The 16152-nt window shown below is 41.4% G+C and overlaps 1 protein-coding gene across 3 annotated transcripts in view; it reads left to right on the plus strand.

Moving 5' to 3' along the window:
- Nucleotides 1–16152, plus strand: part of STX8 (syntaxin 8) — a 243449-nt gene that overhangs the window by 150392 nt on the left and 76905 nt on the right. The window contains exon 8 of one of the 3 annotated variants that reach the window (XM_058559724.1): nucleotides 13583–13664. The exons of the other annotated variants lie outside the window; for them this stretch is intronic. Within the exon in view, the coding sequence (XP_058415707.1) occupies nucleotides 13583–13623 (41 nt within the window). The 3' untranslated portion in view covers nucleotides 13624–13664. The remainder of the gene's footprint in view (nucleotides 1–13582; nucleotides 13665–16152) is intronic. 3 annotated transcript variants of the gene reach the window in all.

Raw genomic sequence — 16152 nt, forward strand, 5'->3', positions numbered from 1 at the left:
AACATAGAAAATTTGAAAAGAAACCAAATAGAACTTCTAGAAATAAAAAATAACTGGAAGTCGAAACTCAGTGGACATATTTGGTACCAGCAGAAGAGAGAATCAGCCAGAGGACAGATCAGGAAAAAAACAAACCATATTTCCTTTACATGAATGCTAGCGTTTACAAGAGGGTATCCAAATGCTATTGTAGTTAAACTACCATCTTAATAAGAAAGGCATTTGGGGGACAGGGGCTTGGTCCAAGAGCCTCAAGACACAGCAAAGAGTTAATCAGCTGCTCTTCCCAAATGCAAAGCTAGATTGATCATTTATGTGTCAACACACACATAGATACATGAAACTGCAAGCAAGGTATGTTTTAACTGTTCAGGGGGTAGGAATTAACTTGCTCAAGTGTAACTCGGTTACTGTCCGTATGGCCTTTTATTACTGTTTAAGAGGACTTGAGTGAGCTGAGGATAGCAGCTGGCACATCATCATTTTACTTAAGGGAGTGCAAAAATAGATTGTGAACTGTGAAATGGTCTTTTGTTTCCCTACCCTCAGCACATCTTCCTTGCTGATCCGATGTATCAGTCATAGATGCTTTCGCAGTGAGGAAATTTCTAGTTATAAGTACAGACTGAGTTGCAAGGGGGCCACACAGAAGTGCCTGGTGATGAATTTGTTTGTTCAGTTGTTAACAAAGGATTCAAGCACCTCTTTGTGAACCTTTCACTCTGGAGTCCGGGCTTTAAAATTTTTACTGCCATCTCTGTGAGATTTTTCCTGCCTTTTCTTCACCCACCCCCACCCCAATAATAGCATCAAGTAGAAAACAATATTGTTTTTTTCCAGCTTCTAAACACAAATTAGACTATTTTCCATTGGTACCTGCATGTATTTTCAGGTCTGTTACTTGTATGAAGGACATCTACATAAAAGCAGGATCTTTGTAATTGCAGTTTAAATATTCAGTGTGCCTAGTCCTCATTAGAATTCAAAATAGAGCCTCGTCTGAGTCTGACGGATGGAGCCAATTGTGAAAGGCCAGACTAAGAATTCTGAATGACTCGAGTTGAAGGACAGTATTGCTTCTCAGCATATTGACTATTACGTAATGTTGTCTAAGCACATTTATTGTGATTTCAGTAACATTTCAGTGATGTGGTTAGAAATCAGCCCAACGGACACTGCATTAATTCTGTCTCAACCTGGGACCATTGGATTTGGGTTTGCCGTCAGCTTTTTGGAGTGTGGCTGTCCTAGGGAGGTAGAGCAGTTCAGTGGTTAGGAACAGCACAGCACAGCGTGGGCGTGGAGCCAGACAGACCTGGGTCAGACTTGGGCCCTGCCCCTTCCAACCTGGGTGACCTGGAGAGCCGCTTGCTGTCGCTAAGGCTCAGCTTCCTTCTCTATAAAATGAGCGCCACCATTACTAGTGCACGTGATTATTCTGCAGACTAAATGAGAACCAGTTGGGTGGCATAGTGACTGCTTCTAGTGAGTTCTCAATAAACACTAGCTGTGTTAAAATGCGGGTTTAAATTGTCGCCGAGAGCCGCCTCAATAGATGAGACTCAGAGGCTTTTACCTCTGTTGGAAGCCAGCATCGAGGGCCTTTAAGGAGGATCATGATGATATGAGTAAATTATGAAATATTCGGCAGGTAGGAAGTTAGCATCCTCATGTTATTAGAAACAGAGTTGATTTTTTAAAAATAAACTGAAATTTAGAATTTTGTGGCTAAAGTCCATTACCAGTTGTGAAAGTAGTGAACGCCACCTCCAGTACATACGTGATGGGGATGGGGCTGCCTTACCTTTGTATGGCTCTGAACATACTTTCTTTTACGTTAGCTCTTTTGAACCTAACAAAACATAGGTAAGAAACTGAGTTCTAAGTTGTCTAGTTTATGTAACTGACCTTAGAGACAATTTAATTTCTCAAGGAATTATTTTAAAAACTCTACCACAAACACAAACAATTGATCTGGAGCGAAAGAATAACTGTGCAGGTTCTTTTATTTATCTTACGGTTTATCAAGAACATTCTTCTTGGCTATCATTCCCTTACTTTTCTTCTTTCTCTTGTCATCCTTCCTTGAGACAATCTAGCTAAATCCCTCAGCTTCCTTTTTCTTTGCATACATGTGTGCCTGTCTCTATACCCACGTGTCATCGTTTATTCAGTCTCTATGGAAATGTGCCCAGTCCTCCACTAATACATGTCTGCCGTCAAAGCCGTCGTGTCCTCAAGCTTAGTGCTACCTTTCTCAGTCGTTCATTCTTTTCTTCTTCCATGACAGCCCAGTTACGAGGCATCATCCGTGTGCCAGGCACTGGACTAGGTACTGGAGCTGAGAGCTAGAGAGGGTGCAGTTCCTGCCCCGGGGGGACTTAGAGTGCAGGACGGTGGCACACGGTGTAGATCACTAATGACTGCAGGTAGTGCAGGCACAAAGGCTCTACGTCAGCCCAGGGGCTCAGGGGTTTCCAAGAGGACACGACACTGGAGCAGAGGTCTGAAGAGTGAATAAGAGAAGCTTCTTCTGGGTCTGGTAGAGTGAAACAGCAAAATAAGCAGGATGTGTATACTATGATCCCATTTAAAGGAAGAGGGGAAACAGAAAGATAGAAGGATCCCTATAAGTGCCGTATAGATGTGCTTGGTAAAGCACGAAACAGGTGTTCAAGAGCGTCTGTAGTCAACGTTGGCTACTTCAGAGTGGGGTGGTGAGTGGGCCAGGCTTGCACCTGGGTGATAGGAGATCATCAATCTTTTCTTTATATATAGCTTTAGAATTTTTTTTTAATAGGCATGTATTACTTTTGTAATTTAAAAATTAAGGGGCCGGCCCCGTGGTGTAGTGGTTAAGTGCACGCGTTCTGCTACTGGCGGCCCAGATTCGGATCCCAGGTGCACACCAACGCACCGCTTGTCCGGCCATGCTGAGGCAGACTCCCACATACAGCAACTAGAAGGATGTGCAGCTATGACGTACAACTATCTACTGGGGCTTTGGGGAAAAAAAGGAGGAGGATTGGCAATAGATGTTAGCTCAGAGCCGGTCTTCCTCAGCAAAAAGAGGAGGATTAGCATGGATGTTAGCTCAGTGCTGATCTTCCTCACCAAAAAAAAGAAAAGAAAAAAAAAAAGTAATTAAAATTTTAAGGAAAGTATCTTTTACTCTTAATATTTTGGTACTTCTAGTCATTTTTTTCTATGAATAATATATTTACAAAATTATGATGATACTGTATTTTTAACTCTTCTGTCTTTTAAAAATTTTATTATAAACTTATTTTTCTTTTAGTACCATTAGTACCATTCTATCAAATAGAATGATCCTATTAAATACTTGTGTTTGGGGGCTTTTAGATTATTTCCACTTTTTGCTGTATAAGTAATGCTGTATTACATGCATAAACCTTTTTTCCACATTTATGATTTTTCTGTCAAGTAGGATATCGGGTAGGATGTTTCCAGGGCCGGAATCAGAGACTAGCTCTGACTGTCTTATCTTGATGAGGCCCTGATTGGAAGGTTGGTTGAGGCCCAGAGAAGTGACAGGAAGCTGGAGGGCCGGGGGGCGCAGCAGCCGTCCCTGGGCAGGGTGAGTGAGGTCTGCGTGCTGAAGCCAGAGAGAGTTGCTGAATGACATCACTGCCTCTGACCATCTGCCTCTCTGGGTCAGAGGAGGAGTGCCAAACTGGCCAGGCCTGACTGCCAAGAGTGGGCAGAGGAAGAATCTGGCCACACTGGACTTTGAGGGGAGCTTCCTCAAAATGGAAATGGTGGTTGGATCTGGAAGCCAGGAAAAAAACAAAACAGAACACATTGTCCATGATAGGTCTATTTCCCAAGTAGATTTATCTAGACCCAGGGTGGGAGCAGTGTTAAGCCTTTTGGTATATATTGCCAAATTATTTTCCAGTGTTGTATCAGAAACCATCCCCCACTTGAGCTTATTAGTGACAGATTCTTTTTTGTTTTGTTTTTTTGAGGAAGATTGGCCCTGCACTAACATCTGTTGCCAATCTTCCTCTTTTTCCTTTTTCTCCACAAAGCCCCAGTACACAGTTGTGTATCATAGTTGTAGGGTTGTAGCTCTTCTATGTGGGACGCCGCCTCAGCATGGCTTGATGAGTGGTGAGTAGGTCCGCGCCCAGGATCCAAGCTGGTGAACCCTGGGCTGCCAAAGTGGAACGCGCGAGCTTAACCACTGTGCCACCGGGCCGGGCCCCTAGTGACAGATTCTTGCTGAGATCCAGTGCCTCTCTTCATCCTCACTCCCCTTGAATAACTTCTAGTATTTGAGGAGGTTTTGTCTGTCAGAAATAGTTCTTCTTCCTTGATTTCTGTGACACAGAATCCTCCCAGGATTTATCCTACCGCTGCAGTTGCTTACTCCTTCCCTTCCTTTGTCCTGTTATTTGTTGAATGCCTTTTTTGTCAGGCACCAAGGAGAAGAAGTCAGAGAAGACCTGACGCCTGGCCTCAGGGAGCGCTCCGTCTAACAGGAAGGCAGCAAACTCAGGGCAGCACACTAAAGGCTCTAGATGTTCACAGGACACTGGAAGCAGCTGTATTGGGGCCGCCCTTGAGCTCGCCTTGAGCTCATGGAAAGTTGAATGGAGATGTAACAAAGGCAGGTAGAAGGAAATAGCATTTCAGGCAGTAGGACATACAGGTTTGAAGGAGGCACTAAGGCAGGAAACAATACTCGGTTTCTCAAACAAGAAACAGGACTGACTGGCTGGGGTCAAGGGTGCCTGCCAGAGAGGCATGGAAAATGAAGCTAGATAGTTACGCTGGGGCCAGACCCTAGGGAGCTAATTCAGTCTCCCTTTGTCTTTCATTTTTTTCCCTCTTCTACTGAAGACCATGCTTAGGGCTCAGTCCTCTGCTCTTTTTTTCTTGGCCCTTTTTCTTTAAGCTACTTCATCTACTCTCTTGGATGGCTTCATAGGCAACTAACAGTGCAGCATCTTAGACCCGGACTTCACCTGAATTTCAAGGTCTGTGTCTTCATCTGCTGCCAATCAGTTTCTCTTGGCTGCCCCCACACCCTCTGTATATGTTCCTTGTAGGCTTGTTATCTTTGTCCCCAAATAAGCTTCCTCTTCCATGCTTCCTATTTTTTCAGGCTCAAAACTTCCTTCATCCCTTCAAATGCTTTCAGAGGCCAGACAGGAAACCTCCGTGAATGAAGTAGGCCACTGTCATTATCTCCAGTGGCACACTAGGCAGTAAACAGCAGATTTTTGCCGAGTGGGAATGCCAGATCATCTGTTTATTTATTTATTTTTTTGTGAGGAGACCAGCCCTGTGCTAACATCTGCCAATCCTCCTCTTTTTTTTTGCTGAGGAAGACTGGCCCTGGGCTAACATCCGTGGCCATCTTCCTCCACTTTATATGGGACGCCACCACAGCATGGCTTGCCAGGCAGTGCGTCGGTGGGCGCACGGGATCTGAACCGGCAAACTCCGGGCCGCCGCAGCGGAGTGCACGCACTTAACCGCTTGCACCATCAGGCTGGCCCCCATCTGTTTATTTTTTTAAGAGAAGCCTGAAATCTGGATCTCTGAGTGAAATCTCCCAGTATTTTACTGTTGACAATAAATTAACATTTTAAAGAATTCTGTGGGGGCCAAATAAATCATGTCTCAGTATACTACTTTGGGACTTCTCTTTCACATCTATCTAGTCAGCCCCGAGGCCTGTTTGAAAATAACTCTGAAATATCTCTCTTCCCTCTTCATCACTTTATGTTTGCACCACTCTCTGGCTCTTGTCACATTTATGTACCCATCAAAAATAATAATGAAGAAGTCTGTTTATTGGTACAGAAAAATGTGCATGATTGTAATCTTGATCATATTTATATAAACTGTGGCCCCCATATTCTGGTTTTGGTATATAATTGCAGCAAACTCCTACCCGGCTGTCAGTATTATAAAGATAAATAAGATGAGTCCATCTCCTTAAGCTCCTTTGATTTTTTCAGCATGCCTTTTTCAGTTGATTTAAAACTATTTCCCCCGCCCAAACATATCTGCTATATTTTATAAAAATGAACTTTCTCTATCATGGAGAAAATAGATACTAAGTAGTGAAACCATATAGTATAAAACTCTTAGGGGACCTGCTTCTGAAATCTAAGAGAATACTGTGGCTCTCTGATGAATATGTTGCAATTGCCTGATATCATTTCGGGAGCTAAAATGTACAGCTCACAAACGTCCCCTTCTCTTGGCTCCGTCTCTCCTGGGCCCTGTGGTTGCCGGGGGAGGAAGTTTGTATAACACATGTCTGAAGTGTTTGTGGTCAGATGTCCTTCTTATGTGACCACATCGCTGTTGTCATCTTTGATTTTGAGTTCCTACTATAGAAAAGCCCATTTTTCTGCTAACAGCATTTATTTGGGAAGCGGGAATAGGAGCAGTAAGTTCAAATGTTGATGCTTCAGCTTAATCCAGGCAAAATGAAGCCTCTGAGAGAAGCGCAAAATTGGAAAACCTTTATTTAATGGAAGGTGATTGATAGGGGCTGACAGCCTCCGAGCTGTCACCATGACCACCTCAGAGGCTGCCACGCTTCTCTAATCTGTTACAGGCAGTGACTTTTGCTATCATCAAGGAGTCAGAAATGATCACAAAGTAGAATCATTTTTTGATTATTGTTTTTGCTTGGTGTGGTTTGGAAAGATAAGGTGTGATTTCCAAGAGTGGCTTCTGTTGTTATGGAGTAATAATTACACCGTATGGGCCTTGGTTGATGCTGCTGCTGCTGTACGTGTGTTTCCTGGTAAAGTTTGTTCTCCACTGAATTTGTCTGCTTCCACCCGGCCCTACGGCACCAGCGAGCGCTGGCTGGGTGTGGAAGGACTGTCAGCAGGCCTGGGACAGAGTATGTTTTGCATACTCAAAGTAAACTTTACCACTGTTATCTGTCTACTTTTTATGAGGGGAGCAGCGCCCCATCACTGCTCAAGATATTCTGCCAACCCAGCCTAATCCTTCAGGAGTTCACCATTACACTCAAGTGCTTCTCATTCACATATTGATTTTATCTTATATTTGTTAACTGAAATGAAATGAAGAATTGGATTCTAGTTGTGACTGAAATTACTCCACCTGGGTAAGCCTGGGAGGGAAGTCGCTTGATGTCTTTTTACATGTAAAATAATGGCTTAGACTAAATGGTCGAGGTTCCATTCAACTCTGTCATCCTCTTTCCATACCCCTTTGAAGAGAATTAGACACTCCCCTCCACCACCCTACAGGCGCGCGCGCGCACACACACACACACACCAGTAAATCAGATATGAGCCAGGGATCTAGGCCAGACCTTTGTCAGTCTTCTCCTTTCATGAGGGTGGCCAGCACCAGGTTAGAGATACTTGCAGAGTTAAATTGTAGCTGAACAGGGACTTTTTTTTTTTTTTTTTTTGGTGAGGAAGATCAGCCCTGAGCTAACATCCATGCCAATCCTCCTCTTTTTGCTGAGGAAGACTGGCTCTGAGCTAACATCTATTGCCAATCCTCCTCCTTTTTTTTTTTTCCCCCTTTTTCGCCCAAAGCCCCAGTAGATAGTTGTATGTCATGGTTGCACATCCTGCTAGGTGCTGTACGTGGGACGCCACCTCAGCATGGCCCGACAAGCAGTGCGTCGGTGCGCGCCTGGGATCTAAACCCGGGCCGCCAGTAGTGGAGTGCGTGCACTCAACCGCTAAGCCACGGGGCCAGCCCCCAACAGGGACTTTTATAAACTTCAGTGTTATGTATTGCTGTATTGGTTGAAAATTTTTTTAACAAACATATAATTTTTCTTATCAGAACAAAACAAGAAAGGTAGAGAGGGAAATGTGTTAATGGGAGATATGAAGACAGTTTGGTGGGTTTTACTATGTATGTAGATAGGAAAATAAAGGAATGGGGTTATTGAGAATGACTCCTGGGTTCTGTGTTCAAAAATAGTTGGTAGAGATTCCTTACGCTTTTCTCTCAAGTTGGCCTTATAGCTTTAGGGCTATTTTTAGTTACATTTTTTTAAGTGAGCTAGTAGGCATTTTTTATTTTTTGAAAAAAAATTCCCTAAAATTTAAGTTTTTGGTACAAATTTCATGCCTCTCCCCACTTCAAAGTTGTAACTATGAAATGAATTAAATGGACCTGTAGCTGGTTTTAGGGTTATTAAAGTCATAATTGTTCATAAGTGGATTATCTTCTTTGCGTATTATCACAACAGAAATTCAAATATCAGATTGCCTGCCTGACTTTCTAGTGCATGCTCCTCTAAGAGGCACCCTAGCCCCAGCCAATTATTGGCATGAGCTCAGAGAATGAGCTAGTTTACTTTAACATTAGCTGTGATACCCAACATTTAGGAGAAGCAATAACCATTGGTAAATAAGGTTGAATAGAAACAAACAAAATTAAAGAAGGAGTTATCATATTTTTAAAAATTATAATAATACCTGGCTATAATAATTTCTAACTCTGCACAGAGCATCTCTGACAGCACATCTGTTGTTCTGTCCATGAGTAAATCCCTCCTCCTGGTTGCTGTTCACCACGCAGCAGCTTCAGAGCGGTGCCCATGTGAAAAGCGGCTCAGTGGCAAAGCAATGCTTACAGTCCAGAGAGTCTGCCCTGTGACTTCTTCTTGGTCATAACAAAACAGATGCCCACTTGGAACTGCACATGTTTTAATGAAGTAGGGGGGTTGGGTAGTTTAAGGGAATTTGTGATATTCAGAAAATAAATAGGTAATTCTCCCTTACCAAACCCCTTGGAAATGCAGTATTATAAGCCATGCATTATTATAATATATAATAATATATAATATTATAATATTATAAATTAATAATATTAATTTTTAAAGAACTTGACTCTAGACGTTGTTGCATTAATGAAAGTTTTTATCAGCTCTAGGCATCCATTAATCGGTTCCAACAGAACCTCATCAGTGACTCAGTATTTATTTTTTGGCTCATCTTTTCTTTCTGTCTCACCGCCAAGCAATAATGACAATTTTCGGTCATTGAACCAGTGTTAGGTTACATTCCTTAGAAAAATTGATCTGGGGCTCATTTTAAATCACAGTTGGCTTTTCTCTGGCCGTAAGTGTGAACACTGAGATCAATTTCTCCGGATTAGCAGCAAAATGATCTTTGTATTGGACATGGGTAGCAGCAGTCTGTGACACAGGCCTCCTCCCGTGGCAGGCACCTGGGCTCTCCTCATCTCTCGTGTTCCGCCACTCTGAGCTGACTGCACGTCATCAGGCAGGCACCTCAGTCGGCCTGGGGAGAGCACGTGTCTCCTAAACAGCCCCCACATGTTCTTCCATACGTTGATTTGTGCTTACAAGAGCTCTTCTTCTTTTGGCCCTTGAAGCAGTAATTCCTTTCAAAATGACTTTTGGATTTCTGAAAAGTCTTATTTTTAAAAAATTTCTTGCAGGTATGGATCTAAGATTTCTCATCATTGTGTTAGCATTTGTCTGGTATAACCTCTTACCTGTAAAACACAGAGAAATGGACAGAAAACTGAAAATGGTCACTATTAAAAATGAATACCTGTGGTGGTGGTGGTTGCACAACAGTGTGAATATACTTAATGCCACTGAACTGTACACTTAAAAATGGTTCAGGTGGTAAGTTTTATGTTATGTGTATTTTATCACAGTAAAATTTTGTTTCAATTTAAAAAATGAATAAATACTTGGTGCTCCTCATTCCATGAAATTATGGCAAAGTTAGAATAGTATAATTTGTTATAATTTTATTTATTTATTTTTCCCCCCAAAGCCCCAGTAGATAGTTGTATGTCATAGCTGCACATCCTTCTAGTTGCTGTATGTGGGACGCGGCCTCAGCATGGCCGGAGAAGCGGTGCGTCGGTGCGCACCCGGGATCCGAACCCCGGGCCGCCAGCAGCGTAGCGCGCGCACTTAACCGCTAAGCTACGGGGCCGGCCCAAATATAGTATAATTTCTAAAATTCCTCAGCATCTCTGTAAAATAATGTGCAACACTGTTTCATACAACCATTTTTTATGTGATGTGGTAGCAGAATCTTAATTATACATATCTATATAGATTTGCCTAAGCAAAATAGAAATAGGAACAAAAATGGCTTTAAAAACCAGAGGACATCTCAAAAGTAAATATAAATGAATTAAGCATTATTGCTACTATATCTTATTCTTGCCATTCCTGTTACTGTCAGTAAATCACATTTAACTGATCACTGATATATTCCTACATCCAAAATATTGGCAATTTATTTTTGAAATCTGGAAGGAAAGTTTTATGCCTGGAATGTTTGAGTTCAGACTTCTCTATTCCTATTATCAGCCCTCTGACGTTATACTTTTTATATAATTTCAGTGACATCTACTCTTTTTAGCATATTATTTATATCCTTGATAAGTAAGGGATGCCTTTTAATCCATTTTGCTCCCCTGACTTCCATTCGTTTATAGATGAAGCAGCTTCTGAGAGTCAGGGGATGTGCTTTTTCGTTTTAGTTAGACAAAAGGCACTTCTTACTGTGACACTGAATTTGTCTTTTTCTCGCTCTTCCTTAGAAGGGATAAACTTCCAGTCCTTCCAAAACATGGTTACCCTCTTCGTGATCCAAATTTACATCCCTTTTGCCCCTTTTTCCAACTCTGCTTCTCTCTCTTTCTTTCCTTTTTTTTAAAAATGTTATCTGGTATTGCTTCTTTTGGTTTTTCTCCTTACATAAGTATTTCTTAAGCTGTGTCTTATTTTTGGTGGCATGTGATGGCTCCAGTCAGCTTAATAGTCAGAATATGCTAAGTTTAAATATTCCTCCCTCCCCCCCAAGAAAACTACGTTTATTGCCAGTGGCATAAATTCTAGATCTGAGGTGATTTTTCAGAACAAAAGCCTTTTAGCCTATCAGTACTAGATAACCATATTTCTAAGCACTTGGCAAAGTGGAGACTCTGACAGTGATCTGATTTTATATGTGAAGGGAGGGGAAAAGGAGGACCAACTGGAAGGAGCCTCTCTTTGTCCTATGATTGCTTCTGCTAACCCTTACCAAGCTGAACGTAACATAACTTGTCTCTGGCAAATTAGAAGATTTAGCTATTTAAAGGCATATATGAGTTTTTTGGAAAAAGAGAAATAAAATTACTACTGATTAGACCACTGATAGCCCTCAAAATGAACCCAGTAGTCTTACTATTTAAGTTTTTCTGTCCAAGGCGACATACAAACTTGTTTATCTACGCCGCTCATTTCAGATGAGCCCCATCAGTGGGCTCTGGCATTGCTGAAGGCCTGGAACACTCCTCTGTTTGTAGGTGATGAGGAGCCTTTTGGAGAATTTCTCTTTAGGGATCTCAGGCTCTCTATTCAACCTCCCCTCCCAGCGCTGATGTGCTTATTTTGAGGGTAGTAACTCCCACACACAGTAATACCTCTTTTTCTTCATGTTAGTGTTCAAAGTCGGGCTCAGGCTCCTTAGCTCCAGTGAGAGGATGCTGTAAATAATTCTAAGTAGGTTTCTCTGAGCAAACAGCTCTGTAGCACTGGCAGCCCCCGAGGGCTCACTCTCATGGACTCTGGACTTTGACGTCAGCAGTCAAGTGGAGCCCTGACTCCCCCAGCTCGAAGTCACATCTCTGGCTGTGGGATGCTGGGCACTTCTTGTACTCCCTTACTCTCCCTCTCTCCTCCCTTTCTAGTCTTTTCTTTTTCTCTTTTTTCCTGTTTTTGCTCAGTTCCAGTCTTCTTCTCTCCCCTGCTCTTCTCCATTCATCATCTCAGTCAAGAATATACATTTTAAAGGCCTCACTCCTCAGCCTCATCCCACCCTCTCAGCCAGCATCCATAAAACCCTGTCATCCTCCGGTTTATTTTGTCTGTCCCAGCCAGCCATTTTCTCTCCTTAATGTGTCACAGAGCATGGAGCCATCTGGAAGTGTGTTACAGAATATAACCAGAATATAGGAATAGTCCAAGAAGTGCATTTTAAAAAATGTTATTGTATAATATCTTCGTGATATACTCTGCAACTTACTTTTTAAAAATATCTTTTGTATGTGTTTTCTTGCCATTTACATTACTCATTTTAAAGTGTGTTGAAGATAGTGAATTAGCACCTGATGATGTAGCATGGCTGCGTTTTGCAAAATTGAAGACTGAAGCAGCCTTCTCCCAAGTCAGTTTCATCTCCTTATTAAGAGGTGTTTTTGTTTTTGTTTTTTGGTCATCTTAGCAGTAGGCAAACCCCATTTTTGTATCAGTCAAACTTTATGGAGAAGAGTCTGTCATGCATTTAACTACTTAGTTTGGAAACTGGTGGATATCCTCTTTAATTTAGGACTTCATATTAAGATAACTTTGCCATCTTCTAGAGATGTATGACTTTATCTGTGAAACAATTAAAGTTGGGTTATACTTTTGCAATCATAACCATAGATGAGGCATTGTGCCCTTAGCTCTTTCTGGTAATGAGCACTTACAGAGGCTTTAAAAATTTTTTTTTTATCCCTCAGGGAGACTCTATCAGCCAGGGGCTAATCAGGAAAAAGAGTAACCATACTAGGTATTTCACCCAGGGGAGACTTAATACGGAGAACTTGCTATAATACTGTTGGAAGGAGTGAGAGAGTAGAAAGGGGAGGGCGAAGTAATCCAGAAATTAGTAACTGTGTGAAGCAGCTATCACCCACAGACCTGGGAGAAGGAAGGTGCGGAAATGGTGATCCGGAGCCTAGGAGCATACTCGCTGTTGCTTTCCTGGGACTGCTGCTCCGCCAGTGCTGGAACTGCCAAGGAGGGAGCTCCTGGGTTGGTGCTGGGACCACGGGGAGATGCCACCAGACCAGAGGAGGGCTGCCTTGCTGGTTCTGGGACTGCTAAAGAGAGTTTGCCGTGAGATCACTGGGGGAAGTAAACACTTGGCGGAGACACTGCTAGAAGCAGATGGGGAAAGAAAGAAGAAGAACAGCTTTATCCTTCTTTCTGTCTGAACTGCTACCAGTACCTCATATTCTCAGAAAATAATAGGAAGCTAGCTGGCAAGGGAGCCTGGGAAAAGTAGTTTGCAGACTCCAAACCCCAGCATGACGGAACAGAATACAGAAGAGCAGGTGTGGAGCTGGGATACAACAGGTAATACCGGGCACATAGGCTCTTTACATGGGGATCGTTAAGATGTTCTGTATCTATCTCAGTGAAAATCATCCGTTTTGAAAATCATCACCGTTTTCCCAGCCTTTGATGTTTTTTTCAGAATTATTAGGTTCTCCATGGACCTGTTGAACTGGAAAAGGTTTATATGTATTCTAAGGAACTGTTTGTTTAGAACCAGGCAAAATGAATTCCAGAAAACCCCAAAATGTATAGATTGTCGTTAACAGAAGAAACAGTGTTGTTGTCACCTTGAGCTACTGGAAGAAATGATGCCATTTCCTCTGCTTGGTAAATGGATGTACCACCTGCATATTAAATAACTATAGTTAAGAACAAATGTACAACAGTTAACTTAATGTCTTATAATTAGGTTGGCTTATATCCTTCAGTTATTTCCTTTCTATCTCTTTGTGAAAGAAAGAACTATGAGAAGTTGCTGTGAAAAAGATGACGAATAGAAAGGACCACTGGCCACCCCTGCAATTTTAAAGATTGGAAGGTAAAGTTGAAAAAATCTTCCAGAAATTAGAACCAAAAGACAAGAGAGGATATAAAAATTAGAGCATCAGTCTAAGATCCAAATAATACGAATGTCACAAAGAAAACAGGAGCGAGGAAAGTTTCGAAAAAAATAATGCTATAAATTTCATTAAGAGTGACCATATTCAAAGAGTCCACTAGGTAGCCAGCTTATTAAATGAAAAAAAGACCCATGTCAAGGCACAGCATAATGAAATTTCAAAACATCCAGATAAAGAGAAGTACCTTTAGTCTTCCCAGAGTAAGAGGAGAGGGTGCTGGGGGGCAGGGGGAGATCATGTTCAAAGGATCTGAAATCAGGATGGCATCCAGTATGGTATCTCAGCAGAAACACTGAATGGTAGTAGAGTATTACAGGAAGCTCCTGGCACAGAACTTTCCCTAAATGAAAAAGTAACGCCAGAAAGGAGATCTGTGATGCCAGAAATGAGAGAGAGAAGTAAAGAGAATTCCCTGGATGATAGCATTGGGAAGACCCAGGATATCAACTGTGCAACAGACCAAGAGAACCACCATTCTAGAATAGAGATACAAGTCAGTGGAGAAAATAGAATGATATGTTTACCTGCGTGAAAAATTGCACTGAGAGGCTGCTGGAGAGTGTGAGATTTAGTGGGAGGGAATCTAAGCAATTGAAAAAGAAAGACAGTCAATAACTCCAGGAAAACAAAAAGTAATACGAAAAAAGGAAACATAATTATAATGTGTTACTTAAGAGTGAGTCTGTATGTATCCATAATAATGTAGACATTAGTGGTTAATATTACCAAAATGTATGATTTAATTATAAGGAAGATGGGAGAGGGAAGAGGTGGAGTGTGAGAGAGCTAAATCGTCCTATATTGAAAGAGGAAATGATTACGCAATATCTAAAACTGATGGATTTTGGAGATTATACTATGAGCATGTTATTTTAAAATGTTAAGGTTAATGATGGAGTAGTCAGAAGGGGGAGGGAGAGTTGCTGTTTTTTATTATAAACCTTTTTAGAATTATTTGACTTTTTAAAATTTGTGCATGAATCATTTTGATACAATAATTTTCTTTAATATTGGGGTCTTTAGGTTTGTAGATTCTGTTGTCTTGAGGTATAAGCTTCTAAATAGCTAACAAAAATCTGTTAATTAAAAATATAGAGAGTTCATTCAGTAAAAAAGCATTCAAGTAATTTTTAAATAGAGTTCTTTATATACCCTTAGTTGGACATATTCCTATGACGACGAACTGCAGAAATCTCGAACTCTACTAAGTGAGTTTGTTTCTGTGAGTGATATTAGTAGAGTAATTCTGAATCTACTTTGTGTGTTAGTAGGAGAAAGTAAGCGATATATTAATGTATTGATCATAAATATATTGATGCTGTTAGGAACAAGGGAGATACAGATAGCAAATGGGAAAAGTAAGAACGAACTTTTTGGTGTTAGATTTGAATTAGAAGTATTGTGGACTCATGATTAAGAAATAATAAATTTCCTACTTTTAACCCGTGAAAGAGCCTAGAGAGCCTAGAAGCAACGTTACTTCAGTAACAGTTAGACACACAATTAGCAGTTACACAGTTACACACACAGAGCACAATTAGCACCCAGACCTTGGTTTCTAAATACTATTCACCACAAAAAGGAACCAAGCCTCCTTGCAGAAACGGCTAATTCCAGGTCTGGAGCAGAGAAATATAAGGCAAGCCTAGAACATCTTGTGTCAGAAGTCAAGGAAATGCGCAAACAATGATGAGCCATATCAAAAGAACACAGGAACTGGCTTTAAGGAACTCTCACTGGTCAAATTTGGGGCAATTGAAGCAATAAAAATAATAGTGATGGTAGTGATAGTAATAAACAGTGGATTTGATAAATGCATTTATGAGTCCACATCCATAGTCAAAAAAGGTGGTGAGGCTGGGAAGAGGGTTCTTGCCAGCTAATAAATGAACTATGATGAAATTATAAAATCACCATTTTGCAACCACCAGTATAATTGTTTAAGAATCATCCCATGGATGCTAAACTATTGGTGAAAGATTGTGGGAAGTAGAATATTCACAGTCTGAAAAGGTCACCCCACAGATTATTTATTAATTACAAAGGAGGAAAGATACTTGAACAAAGTGACCACACTTAGCATCACCAGCATTAGTGACAACCCAGCATTGTACTGCTCCAAATGTGACGTAGTGGAAAGTAACACAACATCGACTCCATAGTATTTATGCCAAAAATGTTAACTCGTTTCTAATCCAGAAAACAAAGAGTAGTTTAGATTGATGGACAGTCTATAAGACAACATCCTGGGCCCTTTGAAAGTGTCAGTGTCGTGAAAGAAAGAAAAAGATGGAAGGACTGCTGTAGATTAAAGGAGACTGAAGAGGGCCGGCCCCGTGGCTTAGCAGTTAAGTGCGCGCGCTCCGCTACTGGCGGCCCGGGTTCGGATCCTGGGCGCGCACCAAC

This window comes from Diceros bicornis, chromosome 18 (assembly GCF_020826845.1).
Source record: "Diceros bicornis minor isolate mBicDic1 chromosome 18, mDicBic1.mat.cur, whole genome shotgun sequence".
Taxonomy (NCBI): Eukaryota; Metazoa; Chordata; class Mammalia; order Perissodactyla; family Rhinocerotidae; genus Diceros; species Diceros bicornis.